The 13922-nt window shown below is 42.4% G+C and overlaps 1 protein-coding gene across 1 annotated transcript; it reads left to right on the top strand.

Annotated features, from left to right (window-relative positions):
* Window positions 1–436: 436 nt before the first annotated feature.
* Window positions 437–5239, top strand: LOC146966193 (C-C chemokine receptor type 3-like). The gene is made up of 3 exons (XM_085763505.1): window positions 437–511; window positions 624–831; window positions 4185–5239. Exons 2-3 carry the CDS (start codon window positions 650–652, stop codon window positions 5038–5040), a joined length of 1038 nt encoding a protein of 345 aa, XP_085619631.1. The 5' UTR covers window positions 437–511; window positions 624–649; the 3' UTR covers window positions 5041–5239.
* Window positions 5240–13922: the final 8683 nt, after the last annotated feature.

The following is a 13922-nucleotide window of genomic DNA, read 5'->3' as shown; positions in this document are numbered from 1 at the left end:
CGTTCGTTACTATATTGATCTCATTCAAATTACAGCTGGTTTTCTACCCGGAAGTAGAATGTAAACAACAAGGAGATTCAGATATAGAAAGAGAGAGATTTGGTCCCCCCCAATGTTGACTCCATGGTTACGGCCTTAGCTGCCAAGGACACATTCCTCTCTGTGAGACTCTTATAAAACATTTGATGATTTAATTTGTGAGATATTTATTATTTGTAATTTGTTAATTTTGTGGCCGGGGGAGAGAGGGAGAGCTGCTCTGCTCCACTTGTTGTACGTTTAACATGTGATGCTCACACACACACACACACAGCTGTGTCTGAACCTCAACAGCAGGGTGTGTGTGTGTGCGTGTGTGTTGATATGTTGTGCTTATTTAGCCAGTCCTTCCCCCACACACTTCTGTGGAACTTCCTCAGCCGCGCTGCTTGATATATCACTGAGTGACTTGAGCTCACAGTGACTCAGACGCTCTGGACCTGGACCTCAGTCAGACAACCAGCAGAAGGCAGTAAGTCTGATCCACATTCACACAAACTTCTGGTTTTTATTTCTCAGTTCACTCGACTCTTCTCTGTGCAAAGAACTTATAACATCTTCTTGTTTGTCTTTTGTTTTTACAGATTTTTTTTCCCAGCAAACGTCTAAGATGGAAACTACAACATTTGATTATGATTACAATGACAGTTTCACTGAGCCACCGTTGTCGTCCAGAGGCCCGTGTATTAAGGATAGCATCAACAAACTGGGAGCTCACATCTCCACCATCTACTACTTCATGTTTCTCATCAGCGTGCTTGGCAACAGCCTGGTGCTGTTCATCATCCACAGGTGAGTCAGAGAGAAGTGTTAGCAGAAAAGAGTCAAGATATATCATAGTATTCACATCAGTTTCGAGAAGCAGCAGGAAAATAAATGTAAGACAATTCCCTCAGAAAAAAGACAAAAAAATTATAATTATAATATATAAACATTGAATATGTTCTTGCTTCTCCCTGTTTCAAGTTTACTTGAGCTTGTCAGAATACAGAAGTTCAGTGGTTCACAAACCGTCTCGCCAAAGGAATTCAAAATAAATCGTCCACTTGTGTATTTATTATATCAGCTGTTTTTCTTTGAGTGTTTTTAAAGAGGCTAAAACATTTTTTATTTTTTGCTGCTGACCCCGTCACAGCAGCTCATCACTCAGCTCCTGTGCTCCCGCTGCGTCTGTGAACCAGCAGCACGCTGATCTGAATCTCCTGCAGGTTTATACACTGACTGTAGATAAGTACCTCGCCTCACCTCACACGACACCGTGAGCCAGGTGCGTTCTATTTTACAACCATCTATTTTACAATTTCAGTCCTGGTTGATTTACTAAGAAATCTGTGGTTTCGGCAAATGTGGTTAAACACAAGCGGAAAGTTTCACCGGCCCTGTACTACTGCTGCTGCTGTGGGAAATGTTGGGTTTGTGGTAATAGTTTGCAGTGAGCTCAAATTACCAACATCAACATTAGATTACATGCATGCATGGTTTCCTTTCAGTCGTGTGCATGAATGCAATGTAAGTGGAGTGTTAATTACACTTGTTGCTCAGAAGCTGCTGACCATAAATGGAGTCAAAGTGGAGGAGTTAGTCTGCATCTGAATTAAAGAGGAACTCAATGCATGATTTTTTATCTTACAGTTACTCTGCTCCATTTGTACCTTAATTAACCAGCTCCACCACAGTCCTAGTGCTGGTTAAATCAATGACTTGTAACTAGTTCCAGGGAGAATGGAGGCTCTCTGCCTTCCACCTAGCGTCTCTTTAGTTCAGATTTAAGATTTATGTTAATCACAGATAGGTCAGTATGATGCTGTTTTCTGAACCAAGTCAAGAGAGTCAAAGTAAAAAAAATAAAACAACTGCACGAAGCTGTTCACATCCTGATTTTGGCTTCTTTTTTTTTGGCTCACTGCGATTCAGTGAAAGATACACTTCAAATAAAAGTCTTTAAAAGGCCAGAACATGATAAAAGACATAAAATAGGAGCAAGCTGATGACCAAATGTGGTCACAAGCAGAGCAGCGAGAGTGGTCGTTTGTTTCCTTCTGTTTTATTGAAATGATAAGACTACAAGAATATACACTTTTCTCATCGGCTTTGTTGTAAACAGACGCACATGGATGGAGATGGAGGGTTAGCAAAACAGCAGAAAAGAGACCAGACTTGCCTAGTTCCCTTTTAAAGCTTGCATGCAGGAGGAACATAAAAAAAAACTCAGTCTGTTTGCGAAACAGTTGCAGCACAACCACAAATTACAGGCTATGTAGCAGCGCAGCCATGACGGTTTCACTCTCCGGGCAGCAGAGTGTGAGTGCAGTGTGCAGCGTGCAGAGTGCAGAGTGCATGGGACATGGCGGACAGGCTCTTCCATGACAGGCTTCAGTATCGAGGCCGTTTGGGGGCAATGGTGGATTTGACTGGAGATGTCACCGGGTTGTCAGAGAAGTGACACCTGACTAGGAGAGCGTAGGATGAAGTCATAGCAGCAGCAGTTTCCTCCTTTTTTTCTTCTCCTTCTTGTGCCCAGACAGAGATAAAATACAGCAGCAGCAGCTCTTCAGTAGGTAAAGTTCCCCCATGAGAGCTGCCTCTCCTCTCCTCTGTCACTGTCTGCTAACCCCTCCTTTCTCTCTCTGTCTGTCTCGCTCCACCTTTTGTGAGCAATGCGAGTGTGAAATATATTCCCGGTGATCATGGAAACACAAATGACAATGTCAGAGATGAGCTCAGCAAAGTCTCAGTGAGCCTTGGACTGAAAGGAATGTTTTTATAATCCAGCATATTACAGAGGGTTGAAAAGATGCTCTGTCAGCTGCATGTTGACGGCTACAGGCTCAAAGAAAGGAGAGAAAGAAAGGAAGAAGAACTCTCTATGGCTCCATTCATGCACAGAAATTACAACTGAAATCTCGCTGCCTCATTTTATTCAAGCTTAGTTACAATTCAAATGAACACAGTCTTGTCTTTTCCTTTGAGCTGGATGTAAAACTTTCTTTTATAACAACATGCCGACCGACCGGTGCAGATGTGCTGCACCCGGTCCCATCTGGACTCATGTCGAGCCCTCGATCTGCCTCAGTCACTGATTTAATGATGATCGTGTTGTATCAGCCTGCAGGGTTACGAACTCATTTCATATCCTTGTTTGGAGGAATTACATTTCTGACTTTGACAACCCACTCTCTCTGTTGTATTAATGAAAGATACAGAGGCAATATAGTTATTATCTATAACATATATGAATATGCACCTTCCAGTATAAAGGTAGATGTTTGTGTTAAAGCTCCTTCAAAATAAAGGTAGATGTTTGTGTTAAAGCTCCTTCAAAATAAAGGTAGATGTTTGTATTAATGCTCCTTCAAAATAAAGGTAGATGTTTGTATTAAAGCTCCTTCAAAATTAGTATTAAAGCTCCTTCAAAATAAAGGTAGATGTTTGTGTTAAAGCTCCTTCAAAATAAGGGTAGATGTTAGTATTAAAGCTCCTTCAAAATAAAAGTAAATGTTTGTGTTAAAGCTCCATACAGTATAAAGGTAGATGTTTGTATTAAAGCTCCTTCAGAATAAAGGTAGATGTTTGTATTAATGCTCCTTCAAAATAAAGGTAGATGTTTGTATTAAAGCTCTTTTAAAGCTCCTTCAAAATAAAGGTAGATGTTTGTGTTAAAGCTCCTTCAAAATAAAGGTAGATGTTAGTATTAAAGCTCCTTCAAAATAAAGGTAGATGTTTGTGTTAAAGCTCCATACAGTATAAAGGTAGATGTTAGTATTAAAGCTCCTTCAAAATAAAGGTAGATGTTTGTGTTAAAGCTCCTGTGTTAAAGCTCCATACAGTATAAAGGTAGATGTTTGTGTTAAAGCTCCATACAGTTTAAAGGTAGATGTCCATGTGTAGTGTGATTATAAAGCAGCTCTAGGTTCTATATTAATACTGTGAAAGTATCAAAGCCTCAGTCCACAGAGAAATGCACACAGCCTGGATTCAGAAACTGAGCCTTTAAAAACCAGCCGTCAGGACTTCCTGTCACTTTGTGATGTCACAACAGAGCAGTCACACTACTAAGCCCTGGATCCAACGATTTGCAGGATTTGGTTTCTCAGAGCGTTTTATCATGATATCCGTGTTTTCTTTCTTCTTTCTTCTCCCCATAGGTTTGAGAAGCTGACCACAGTGACCAACATCTTCCTGCTGAACCTGGTCTTCTCCTCCCTGATCTTCATGAGCAGCCTTCCCTTCATGGCCGTCTACATGCAGATGTCCGAGTGGATCTTCGGCCGAGCCGTGTGTAAGATCATGGGCAGCATCTACTACCTGGGCCTCTACAGCTCCGTGCTCTTCCTCACCCTCCTGACCTTCGACCGCCACCTCGCCGTCGTGTACTCGCTGGGCGCGTTGCAGCTGAGGAACAAACGCTACGCCGTGATCTCCTGTGCCGTGGTGTGGATGGTCAGCGGTCTGGCCTGCATCCGGCCCATGCTGCTGCAGAACATATACGTGAGCCGGAGGGAAAACAAAACCCACTGCGGCGAGTTCCCCGGCGACCTGGGCTCCATCGACGTGAAATTGCTGAGAAACTGTGGATACTTCATTCAGCTTTTCCTCTTCCTGCTCTTCCCTCTGGTCGTCATCGTCTACTGCTACGTGAGGATCGCCATCACGGTCGTGTCGTCGCGCATCGCCTCCAAGTTCAAGACGGTCAGGCTGATATTCATCATCGTCCTGTTGTTCTTCGTCTGCTGGACGCCGTACAACATCGTGACGCTGCTGCCGGCCGCTACGGGCTGCGAGCAGTCGAAGCGGAGAGGCTACGTCAAGGAGGTCACGCGTAACCTGGCCTACATCTACTTCTGCTTCAGCCCAATCTTCTACACCTTCGTGGGGAAGAAGTTCCAGAGCTACTTCAGGCAGATGCTGGTGAGACGCTTCCCGCGGTTAGGGAAGCACATCTCCGTCAGTCAGTACAGCAGAAACAACCAGTCCACCAAGAGCACGCCCAACGAGCTGTAGGAGGGGAGAAGCCGCCGATCCCTCAGGACTGGGAACGACCACAACAAACACTCGAGATAAAGACTAGTCTGTTTTTTTTTCTTAAGCTGTCGAGGTTCAGATTGAGTGAAGAAAAAGAAGAAATGTGTGTAATGTTGTCAAAGCCCAGCCTGTCGACGGTTAACCTCTCTTTTTATTTTATTTTATTTTATTTTATTCTATCATAGTTTATTATACAACTCAGAATATTTTAAAGGGATAAAATTGAAAATTCACTCATTATCTAGTCACCCTCGTGTGGACTAAGGGCTGGGAGAAGTTTCAGAGTCCTCCGTGGCTTCTCTGAGTTACAGGGGGTCTCGGCAATTTGATGAACCGGGAAGAGGAGCTTCGAGAAGCTTCCGCTACAAAACAAGCTTGAAATATAGACTTATTTAAAAATTTTTAACCGTGATATGGACATGCACTGCTACGCCGAGACCCCCTGTAACTCAGAGAAGCCACGGAGGACTCTGAAACTTCTCCCAGCCCTTAGTCCACATGAGGATGAGTAGATAATGAGTGAAATTTCAATTTTGGGTGAACTATCCCTTTAACTTTTATAAAGCTTGTATTTTGTTCAACAAGTTCAAGATCTGGCAAATAAACGTTTCAGCTCAGGGTCTGAATGAGCTCACGTCAGACAGAGACTTCATCGTGTGCACAGTTCAGGTTATTCCTTATTTCTGCTATTGTTGTGATAATAGCAGAGTTAGATATATTCACTGTTTGTCTTTTTCCATCTTTATAAACACCTCTGAGAGTTTACTGGCCTTCCAGGGCTTCCGTAGCTCGACATGACGATCACAGATTCTCATCTTTACTGTTGTATGTATCTACAGCTCAATACTTCTTTATCATATGGCAACAAAGCTGTTACAACTTCCAGACACTGAACGATAAGAATCTGTTTTGTCCTGAAGTTTTGGACAAACATCAAAACATTTCTATAAAACATTTTTAGGGATATACAATATACTATACTGTATATAAAAAAAGAACGTCCACTCTCGCTGCTGTGCTTGTGACCACATTTGGTCATCAGCTTGTTCTTATCTTATGTTGTTTATCATGTTCTGACCTTTTAAAGACTTTTATTTGATGTGTATTTTACACTGAATCACAAGGGGCCAAAAAGGCCAAAATCAAGATGTGAACAGCTTCGTGCAATTGTTTGAATTTTTTTGTTTTGTTTGACTTTGACTTGTATATTTGTTTAGTTGCTTTTGATCTTGATTTTGATTTGATTAAATCAACCCTGTCTCACTCTGAAGCCGCTTGTTTTGTTACTTTCACAATAAATCCAATAAATTCCTTCTACTTGGTTCCCAGACGCAGTAAAACAACAACATCATACTGACCTATCTGTGATTAACATGCATTTTAAAGATGAACTCTCCAGGTCTGTGTCTCTAACCCCCCCCCCATCCATGTGCATTTGTTTTCAATGAGAAATAAATCCATCCATGGAGCGGTGGATAACGTTATTTATCATCTACCATGTTACCATGTGTATATCTGTGTAGTCTTGTCTGTCATAAACAAGAGATTACGGGTTACGGTTGCGTGTTATGTTTGTGTGGTGGTGCAGCAGAGGTTGGTTTTCAGCCAAGAGACGCTAGGTGGAAGGCAGAGAGCCTCCATTCTCCCTGGAACCAGTCATATAACCATCAGAATTACTCCAAAAGCTGTTTAATAAATTAATAATTTAAATTTAATAAAGGTAAATCTTGCACAGCTCCTCTTTAAATCACACATTTCCAACACTTCCTCCTTCATTCGTTCAGGTGAAGTCTCCGTCCTCTGCTGCTCTTTATTCTGAGATTAAATAGCTAATAAATAAATAATGCGATCAACCACAGAGACACAGTTAGCTTATCGTTTCACCAGCCACCAGCTGTAAACACCATTATTTGTCACAATGTCTCAGCTCGGTCTTCGCACGGGTGCAATTTTTAAGCTCTGGCAGATCACCTGTCAAACTACCCTCAGTGCCAAATTTCAGCCCTGTGTGCTGCTCAATGATAAATTGTAGCCTGGGCTGAAAATGTCTGCCTTTCTTTCTCTCTGCTGCAGGAGAGAGAGAGAGGGAGGAAAAAAATCAAGCTGTCAAGAATGAATAGGGGCGTCAGCAGAAAGTAATGCTTCCAGATAAGAGGTCTCTCCATCCATTTTTCTCGGGTATGTCATGAGCAAAGTCAAGGCCAGGGGAAAAAGTTTGAAGTGAACTCTTTTTCTTATTCTTATTCTTATTATTATCATTATTGTACTAGAGATGATCAGATTAAACATGTTTTGCAGCAACCGAGGGGAAAGAGGAAGCAGCATGAGTGTGAGTGTTGTGTAACAAGGAGGAGACGTTTTTTACATAATAAAAAAACACGCTGCTGTTGTAACGTCGGCGTGGCAACTGCAGCGTAATCAAATAACACCCAGAGTAAATGGGAAAGAAAAAAGGACTCATGTCTTTTTTTGAGCTACAGGAAATAACTCAGAGAGCAGGTCAGCTACTGAGAGTGACCTGTTAGGGAGGAGTGATGGGAGAGATAAAACACACACACACACACACTGGGCTACGGCTTCTGTAGTTGTATCTGACCTCTGTGACTGTTCATTTATTACATGCCCTGTAATTACATTATAATTGCTCGTGCATTAATATTTAAGCAGCTCTCTCTCTCTCTTGTTGTTGCTTTAGGTGGATTTAGATTTGTTTCTTTTTAATGTTTCATCTGCAGGCTGCAGGTAGTGATTAATATGTTGATTATTTCTTATCTCTAATGATGGTTGAAAGTTGGAAATAACAACGAAACTGTGAAAGGTCAGGTGCTGAAACCATAGTAGGTAGGGTGAGTTAGGAATTTAAGGAATTTCTATGATTCATTTAAAGCAGCTTCTGGGAAAGTGATACAGATACAAATGAATGGGAACAACCACAAAGGTGTGTTGTGTACTTTAAGAGTCACTTGTGGTCAAAAGTTAGTCATACAGTATCTGGCCCCATGATGTATTATGTTAAAACCTCAAACTGTAGGATTTTTTTTTTTAAAGGACAAATATGACATAAGGAAAGTTCTGTTATAACAGTCTAATGCATATAAATAACCCATAACGGGTGAAACATTTCATAATGCAGATATTCTGCAGGAGGACCAACAGTGAGATTTACTGAGGAGATGTGGTGTGTAACTGACATGAACATCCTGTGTGTGTGTGAGAACAGGAGTGCTTTTTCACTAACCTTGCAAAAAAAATAGAGAAAAAAAAGTGATTGGCTAATGACACCAGTAACGATGTGGAGTTATGTGGCCTCAGTTTGAAAACATTAAGTTCCCACACACAGTTCATACACAGATCACAATCAAGAGTTCCTCTCCAGATCACAATCAGGAGTTCCTAGCTCTCCAGAGTTTAAGGCACTTTGTGAGACATAAACACATTTCTTCACTTTGAAGCGATAAGAATTGACACAAAAACTTTCTTTCAGGGGTTTGATGTGGTTTTGTCTCATCTTTACAGGTATGATCCACACACAGCGTTTCTAAAGGCTAATGCTAAGCTAACAGTCCATGTGATCAATAACATGTGATATTGACGTTGTAATAAACCAAACAAACTCAGTTTATTGTCTAACTGTCGAACAGGAAGCTGTCTGCACAACTTCTAAAGTCAAGAAGAAGAAGAACTGAAAGCCCCAGACCAGTCCCTCACTTTATCGTGACTGGTCCCTCACTTTATCGTGTCCCTGCCAGGCCTGGTCCGTCTCTTTATCGTGCCGCCAGAATTTTCTTAAAGCAGAAGTAAGCGATATTTTTGTGTTAATACAAGTCTTAAATAGTTGTATCTTCCGACAGCAATCACTTCTATAGAGTGTTTGGTCTGAAACACGGGTCTGTCAGTCACTCTGCTCTGCTCTGAGCCCAGGAGAAAACTTTTCTCGTATCCTACAAGTTTTATCCAATGAGGAGAGAGAACGGCATAAAGGGGCAGTCCTCTCTGTGTGTGCAGCCAAGGGATGCGCGTGAATGTGGTGACGTAGGGATGAGGACCAATAGATCCATGACGAGGGCGGGGGCTGCTAACTCCATCGGCTGACAAGACGTTATGGTGCGTTCAAGGCAACCCGTAACTCGTGTTTTTCCGACCTGTGAAGTCGTACCAGTTCGATCTGGTACGACTTCACGGGTCAGAAGTTACGAGTGGCCGTTATAGTGACTTTCACAGGTAAAACAGGTTGGAGAAACACGAGTGGGTTGCCTGGAACGCTACAAAGTCGTAAGTCGTGACTTGAAGCTGTAATTTACGGTTTCAAAAGCCTGTCTGGAACGCAGCATTAGCCAAAACGACCGCATCGCTTACTTCTGCTTTAACATCAGGTTGAATATGTCGTCAAATTAAAATATAATTGTCTTTATTAATGACTGAAGAGTAGGTAAAGTAATAATCATCAGTTTTCAAACCTGCAGCACTTATTTAACCACATACAGTATCAACTGTACATGTGCACTAACTGTTGCACAAATCGACAACATTACAGACACAGACATGCACCAAGCTGCTCTTCCTTTTCTACTGAATATATTTTGCTCTGAGTCTGAACACCGACCGAGAACAACAAAGACGGAGAGAAAAGAGGGTAAAGAGAGAATTCCAGTGTTTGACAAAAGTGTTGTAGCTAAAACGTAGTGTAGCTCTCTGTGGAGATGGGCAGAAGAAAGAGATCTCTCTGGCTTCACCTTCATGCTGTGTTTCATTTTTACTTTTTAATGGAAGTGTCAGGACGCTCTCAGGGGTCCTCCACTTGTGGGGAATGAAAATTAATTGGTGGATTAGAGCTACATGCACCCTGCGCCCTGTCTTGACTTATAACATGGCTTTAGGGTCTGCACTGCTGCTCCGTCTGACTGCTGACTCAGTGTGTCACGGTGTGTGTGTGTGTGTGTGTGTGTGTGGGGAGAGAGAAAGAGGGCATTCATTAATTCCTGCATATGTGAGACTCAACAGTCTGGTTGGATTTGGTTTAGTTCACTTTCTCTGTGTTTACATCATTCACTGTGTTGTAACATTTCTTCCTGTTGCACTTGTTGTGTGTTTTCTATGCATATGTGTGTGTGTGTGTGTGTGTGTGTGTGTGTGTGTGTGTGTGTGTGTGTGTGTGCGTGTGCGTGTGTGTGTGTGTGTGTGTGTGTTCCTGTTGTAGCTGTGTCTCCTTTAAGGTCACAACTCTGTTTTTATCAAGCATCTCAAACTGAGAGATCACTTCTAACTGCTCAGAAATTCAAACGCTGCAGTGTGGTCACAGCGCCTCATGTGGACACCGACTAAGTTAATTCTAGTTTATTCTACTTTAATAATCAGGCCTTGATGACTTTAGGATAAAGAAAAATAGACTTTCTGGTAACACTTTACAATAAGGTACACAAAATTAGAGTAGTTAATGAGGAACTACTGATTAATTAACTATTAGTTAATGGTCAGTTCTTCAAGAACCCCTGATCAAATTTCAGAGGAGTAGTTACTGAGGAACTAATGAGTAGTTAGTTAGGGAACTGAGATACACAAAATTAGAGTAGTTACTGATGAACTAATGATTAACCCTTTAACACCTAAGCCTCAAATGGCCGTCTGGACCTTCTTTTGCTAATTTAACTATAAAAGGCCCTGAAAATGTCCTGGAAGTAAGTGCTTTTGCCCATTTTTTCTAAACACTTGGAGCTTTCAATGTTAGGCAGTTATTTGTCATTCACTAGATGTTAAAACAGTGTTTTAGCTGTTTTAAATGAAGAAAAACCAAAAAAACGGAATTTGATTTTACAGATTTATTCAGTGAAAAACAGTGTAATTGGACAGATTGAACAGATATTGCATATTAAAATTGAAAATAGAACTATATAAAACATATTTACAACATTTCTCTTTTTAGATTTTGATTGTCAATGTGCAAAAACAGAAACATAATATAACTATATACAGGCGTTTTTTCCCCCTCTCCTCTCTCCTCACTTGCTGCTTTCACTTTTGGTGAAACTGCCAGTGACAGTTTCTGTCTGGCTGCAGACACAGGCCCACATTGCAGGCCTCACACATCCAGGCAGTGCTCCTGTGGCAAAGTCTGCAGCGGCGTCGCCCCATGCTGCCTTTCTGCGACTTCGACAGCCCGCTGGCTGTCGGTACAGGGAGGTGTTGCAGGCCTCGGGTCTTCTGGGGCTCACGCTCAAGAGAAACTCCCAGGAGGTGAGCAGCAAGCTGCTCCTGGAAACCCTGGCGTGTCAGGGGTTTCTGCTGCCTCTTCGATGACAGATCCTTGTGGATCACGAAGGAGTTGGTTGTTGCGATGTCAATCATGTGCTGCAAGATGGTCGTGGTCCACCTCCTGGTCTTGTGGTGGACCGAATTAGTGGCGATCATCTGATCTGAGGTGTCCACCCCCCCCATGTACTTGTTGTATTCTGTGACGGTGGTGGGGCGGGGGACAGGGATCTTCTGTCGTGGCCCCTCCTTTTCTTTGCACCAACGCTGCACGGTGTCTCCACTGTAGACCGGGTGGATGGTGGAGCACAGGGAGACCTCGCGCGTGTCCATCCATTTCACAAACAGAAGATCCCTGTCCCTGATCCACCTGATGGTTCCTTTTGGTGATCTTCTGGTGAGGGCATTTTCCAGGGTAGTAGGGACGCCAACCCTTCCCTGCCTATGTGTCCCACAGGCTCCGAAGTCCTGCTCTTTCAGGTGCCTGAAGAGGAGGGGACTCGTGTAAAAATTGTCTGTATAGACGATGTATCCAGACCCAAGGTACTCTTTGTTGACCAGTCCAGCCACAACATCAAATGACAGCCCCTTCCCTGATGCCATGTTGGATTTGCCTGTGTAGAGGCTGAAGTCAAGTGTGTAGCCGTTAGAATCTGCAAGCACAAAAAACTTCAGCCCCCATTTCGTTGGCTTAGCCTTCATGTATTGTTTGATTTTGAGCCTGGCCTTCGTTGCAACCATCCTCTCATCAACCGCGATGTGCTGCCTTGGATGGTAGATGGCCTTGCACCTCATGCTGATCAACTCCATGAGAGGTCTGACCCGGTGGAGATGGTCATACTCCTCAGTGCCCTTCTTCTCGTCGTTCTCCTGGTCCTTGGCTGGGTCACTTAGATGGATGTTGGACAAAATAGCAAGATTTTATTCATTAATTTTAGACCACATACACATCAATATGACCATCCATGTTGCCTTCGAAATAAATATGATGTTTGTCACATGTTTGGTAGGCTAAATGAATGTATCATGGGGCTGTGTGTAAAGTAGGCTACTGTATACTGATCACACCGTGGTTCACAGTAAAGTTGTTTGAGGTGCACAACATTTAGAGTAGTTATTTACTATGAAACACATTTGGAATGAATGAGGAACTCAATATTAGTTAATGGTGAGTTCTTCAGTAACTCCTAATCAAATTACTGAGGAACTAACTATTACTTAATCATTAGTTACCCTTTTTGTGTACCTTAAGGTAAAGTGAGACATCAAAATGAGTAGGCAATGAGTACTGAATCATTACTTAATCATTAGTTACCCTTAGTTATATTTGTCTTGTGTTCAGACAATGAAATCAAGGGTGATGTTACCTGCTTGACAGTTTCGACTGTGACTCCAGTCTTCCTCAGAAGCGTCATCCGACGTGCTGCTGACGTGTCATTTATCAGCTGGCCGATAAATAGCTGATAAATGACACGTCAGCAGCACGTCGGATGACGCTTCTGAGGAAGACTAAGGGTGCTCTGAGCCGAGGAGAAAACTTTTCTCGTATCCTACAGTTTTTATCCAATGAGGAGAGAGAACGGCATGCAGGGCTGTGTGTGCAGCCAAGGGACGCGCCTGAATGTGGTGACGTAGGGACGAGAACTGTTTTGGTGCGTTCAGGGCAACCCGTAACTCGTGTTTTTCCGACCTGTGAAGTCGTACCAGTTTGATCTGGTACGACTTCACGGGTCGGAGGTTACGAGTGGCCGTTATAGTGACTTTCACAGGTAAAACAGGTCGGAGAAACACGAGTGGGTTGCCTGGAACGCTACAAAATCGTAAGTTGTGACTTGAAGCTGTAATTTACTGTTTCAAAAGCCTGCCTGGAACGCAGCATTAGCGAAAACGACCGGATTGCTTACTTCTGCTTTAACTAATAGTTAATTAATCAGTAGTTCCTCATTAACTATTCTAATGTTGTGTACCTTAGTTCCTCAGTAACTACTGTAATTTTGTGTACCTCAATTCCTCACTAACTACTCATTAGTTCCTCATTAACTACTCTAATTTTGTGTACCTTATTGTAAAGTGTTACCGACTTTCTGTCTCTGCTGTTATGATATTTAATTTACCAAGGTCGTCCCTGCAGCGCCACTCACAGGCCGAACTGAACACACAATGGAAACATATTCTTTTTCTTAACATTTGGACATTTTTTCCCTGCTAATTTCTTTCTTACAGCAGCAGCAGCAACTTTTGGAAACCTTGGAGTGATAAATAAAAGAATAATAAGTGTAACGCCAGTTTAAAGTTTCCGTTTCACCTCAGCTCTCTTAATAAAACTCTGACTCAGGGTCAGGAAGTTTTCTCGTGGTGAGATAAACGAGGCGTCAATCTGAGCCGATGAATAAATCTGATTCACACAGAGTTTTAATTCATGTTTGATTTCAGCTCCATTTTTCTGATTAAAGATGATTTTATCGCCGTCTCTGTGGACGTCGCTCCAGAGCCGTGCACTAACATTTTTTGGAGTCTTAAGAACCTCAGATCAAAATCTGTGCCCATCACTAAGATATTCATGCACAGTGGCTTGTTGTTTTGTTTTGTTTAGTTTTTTGTTTTTTGCTTTGGCT

Source organism: Trachurus japonicus, chromosome 20 (assembly GCF_045865225.1).
Source record: "Trachurus japonicus isolate A0001 chromosome 20, Traja_1.0".
In the NCBI taxonomy this organism is placed as follows: Eukaryota; Metazoa; Chordata; class Actinopteri; order Carangiformes; family Carangidae; genus Trachurus; species Trachurus japonicus.
Note: the sequence above shows the minus strand (reverse complement) of the source record. Positions and strands in the feature narration are given on the sequence as shown.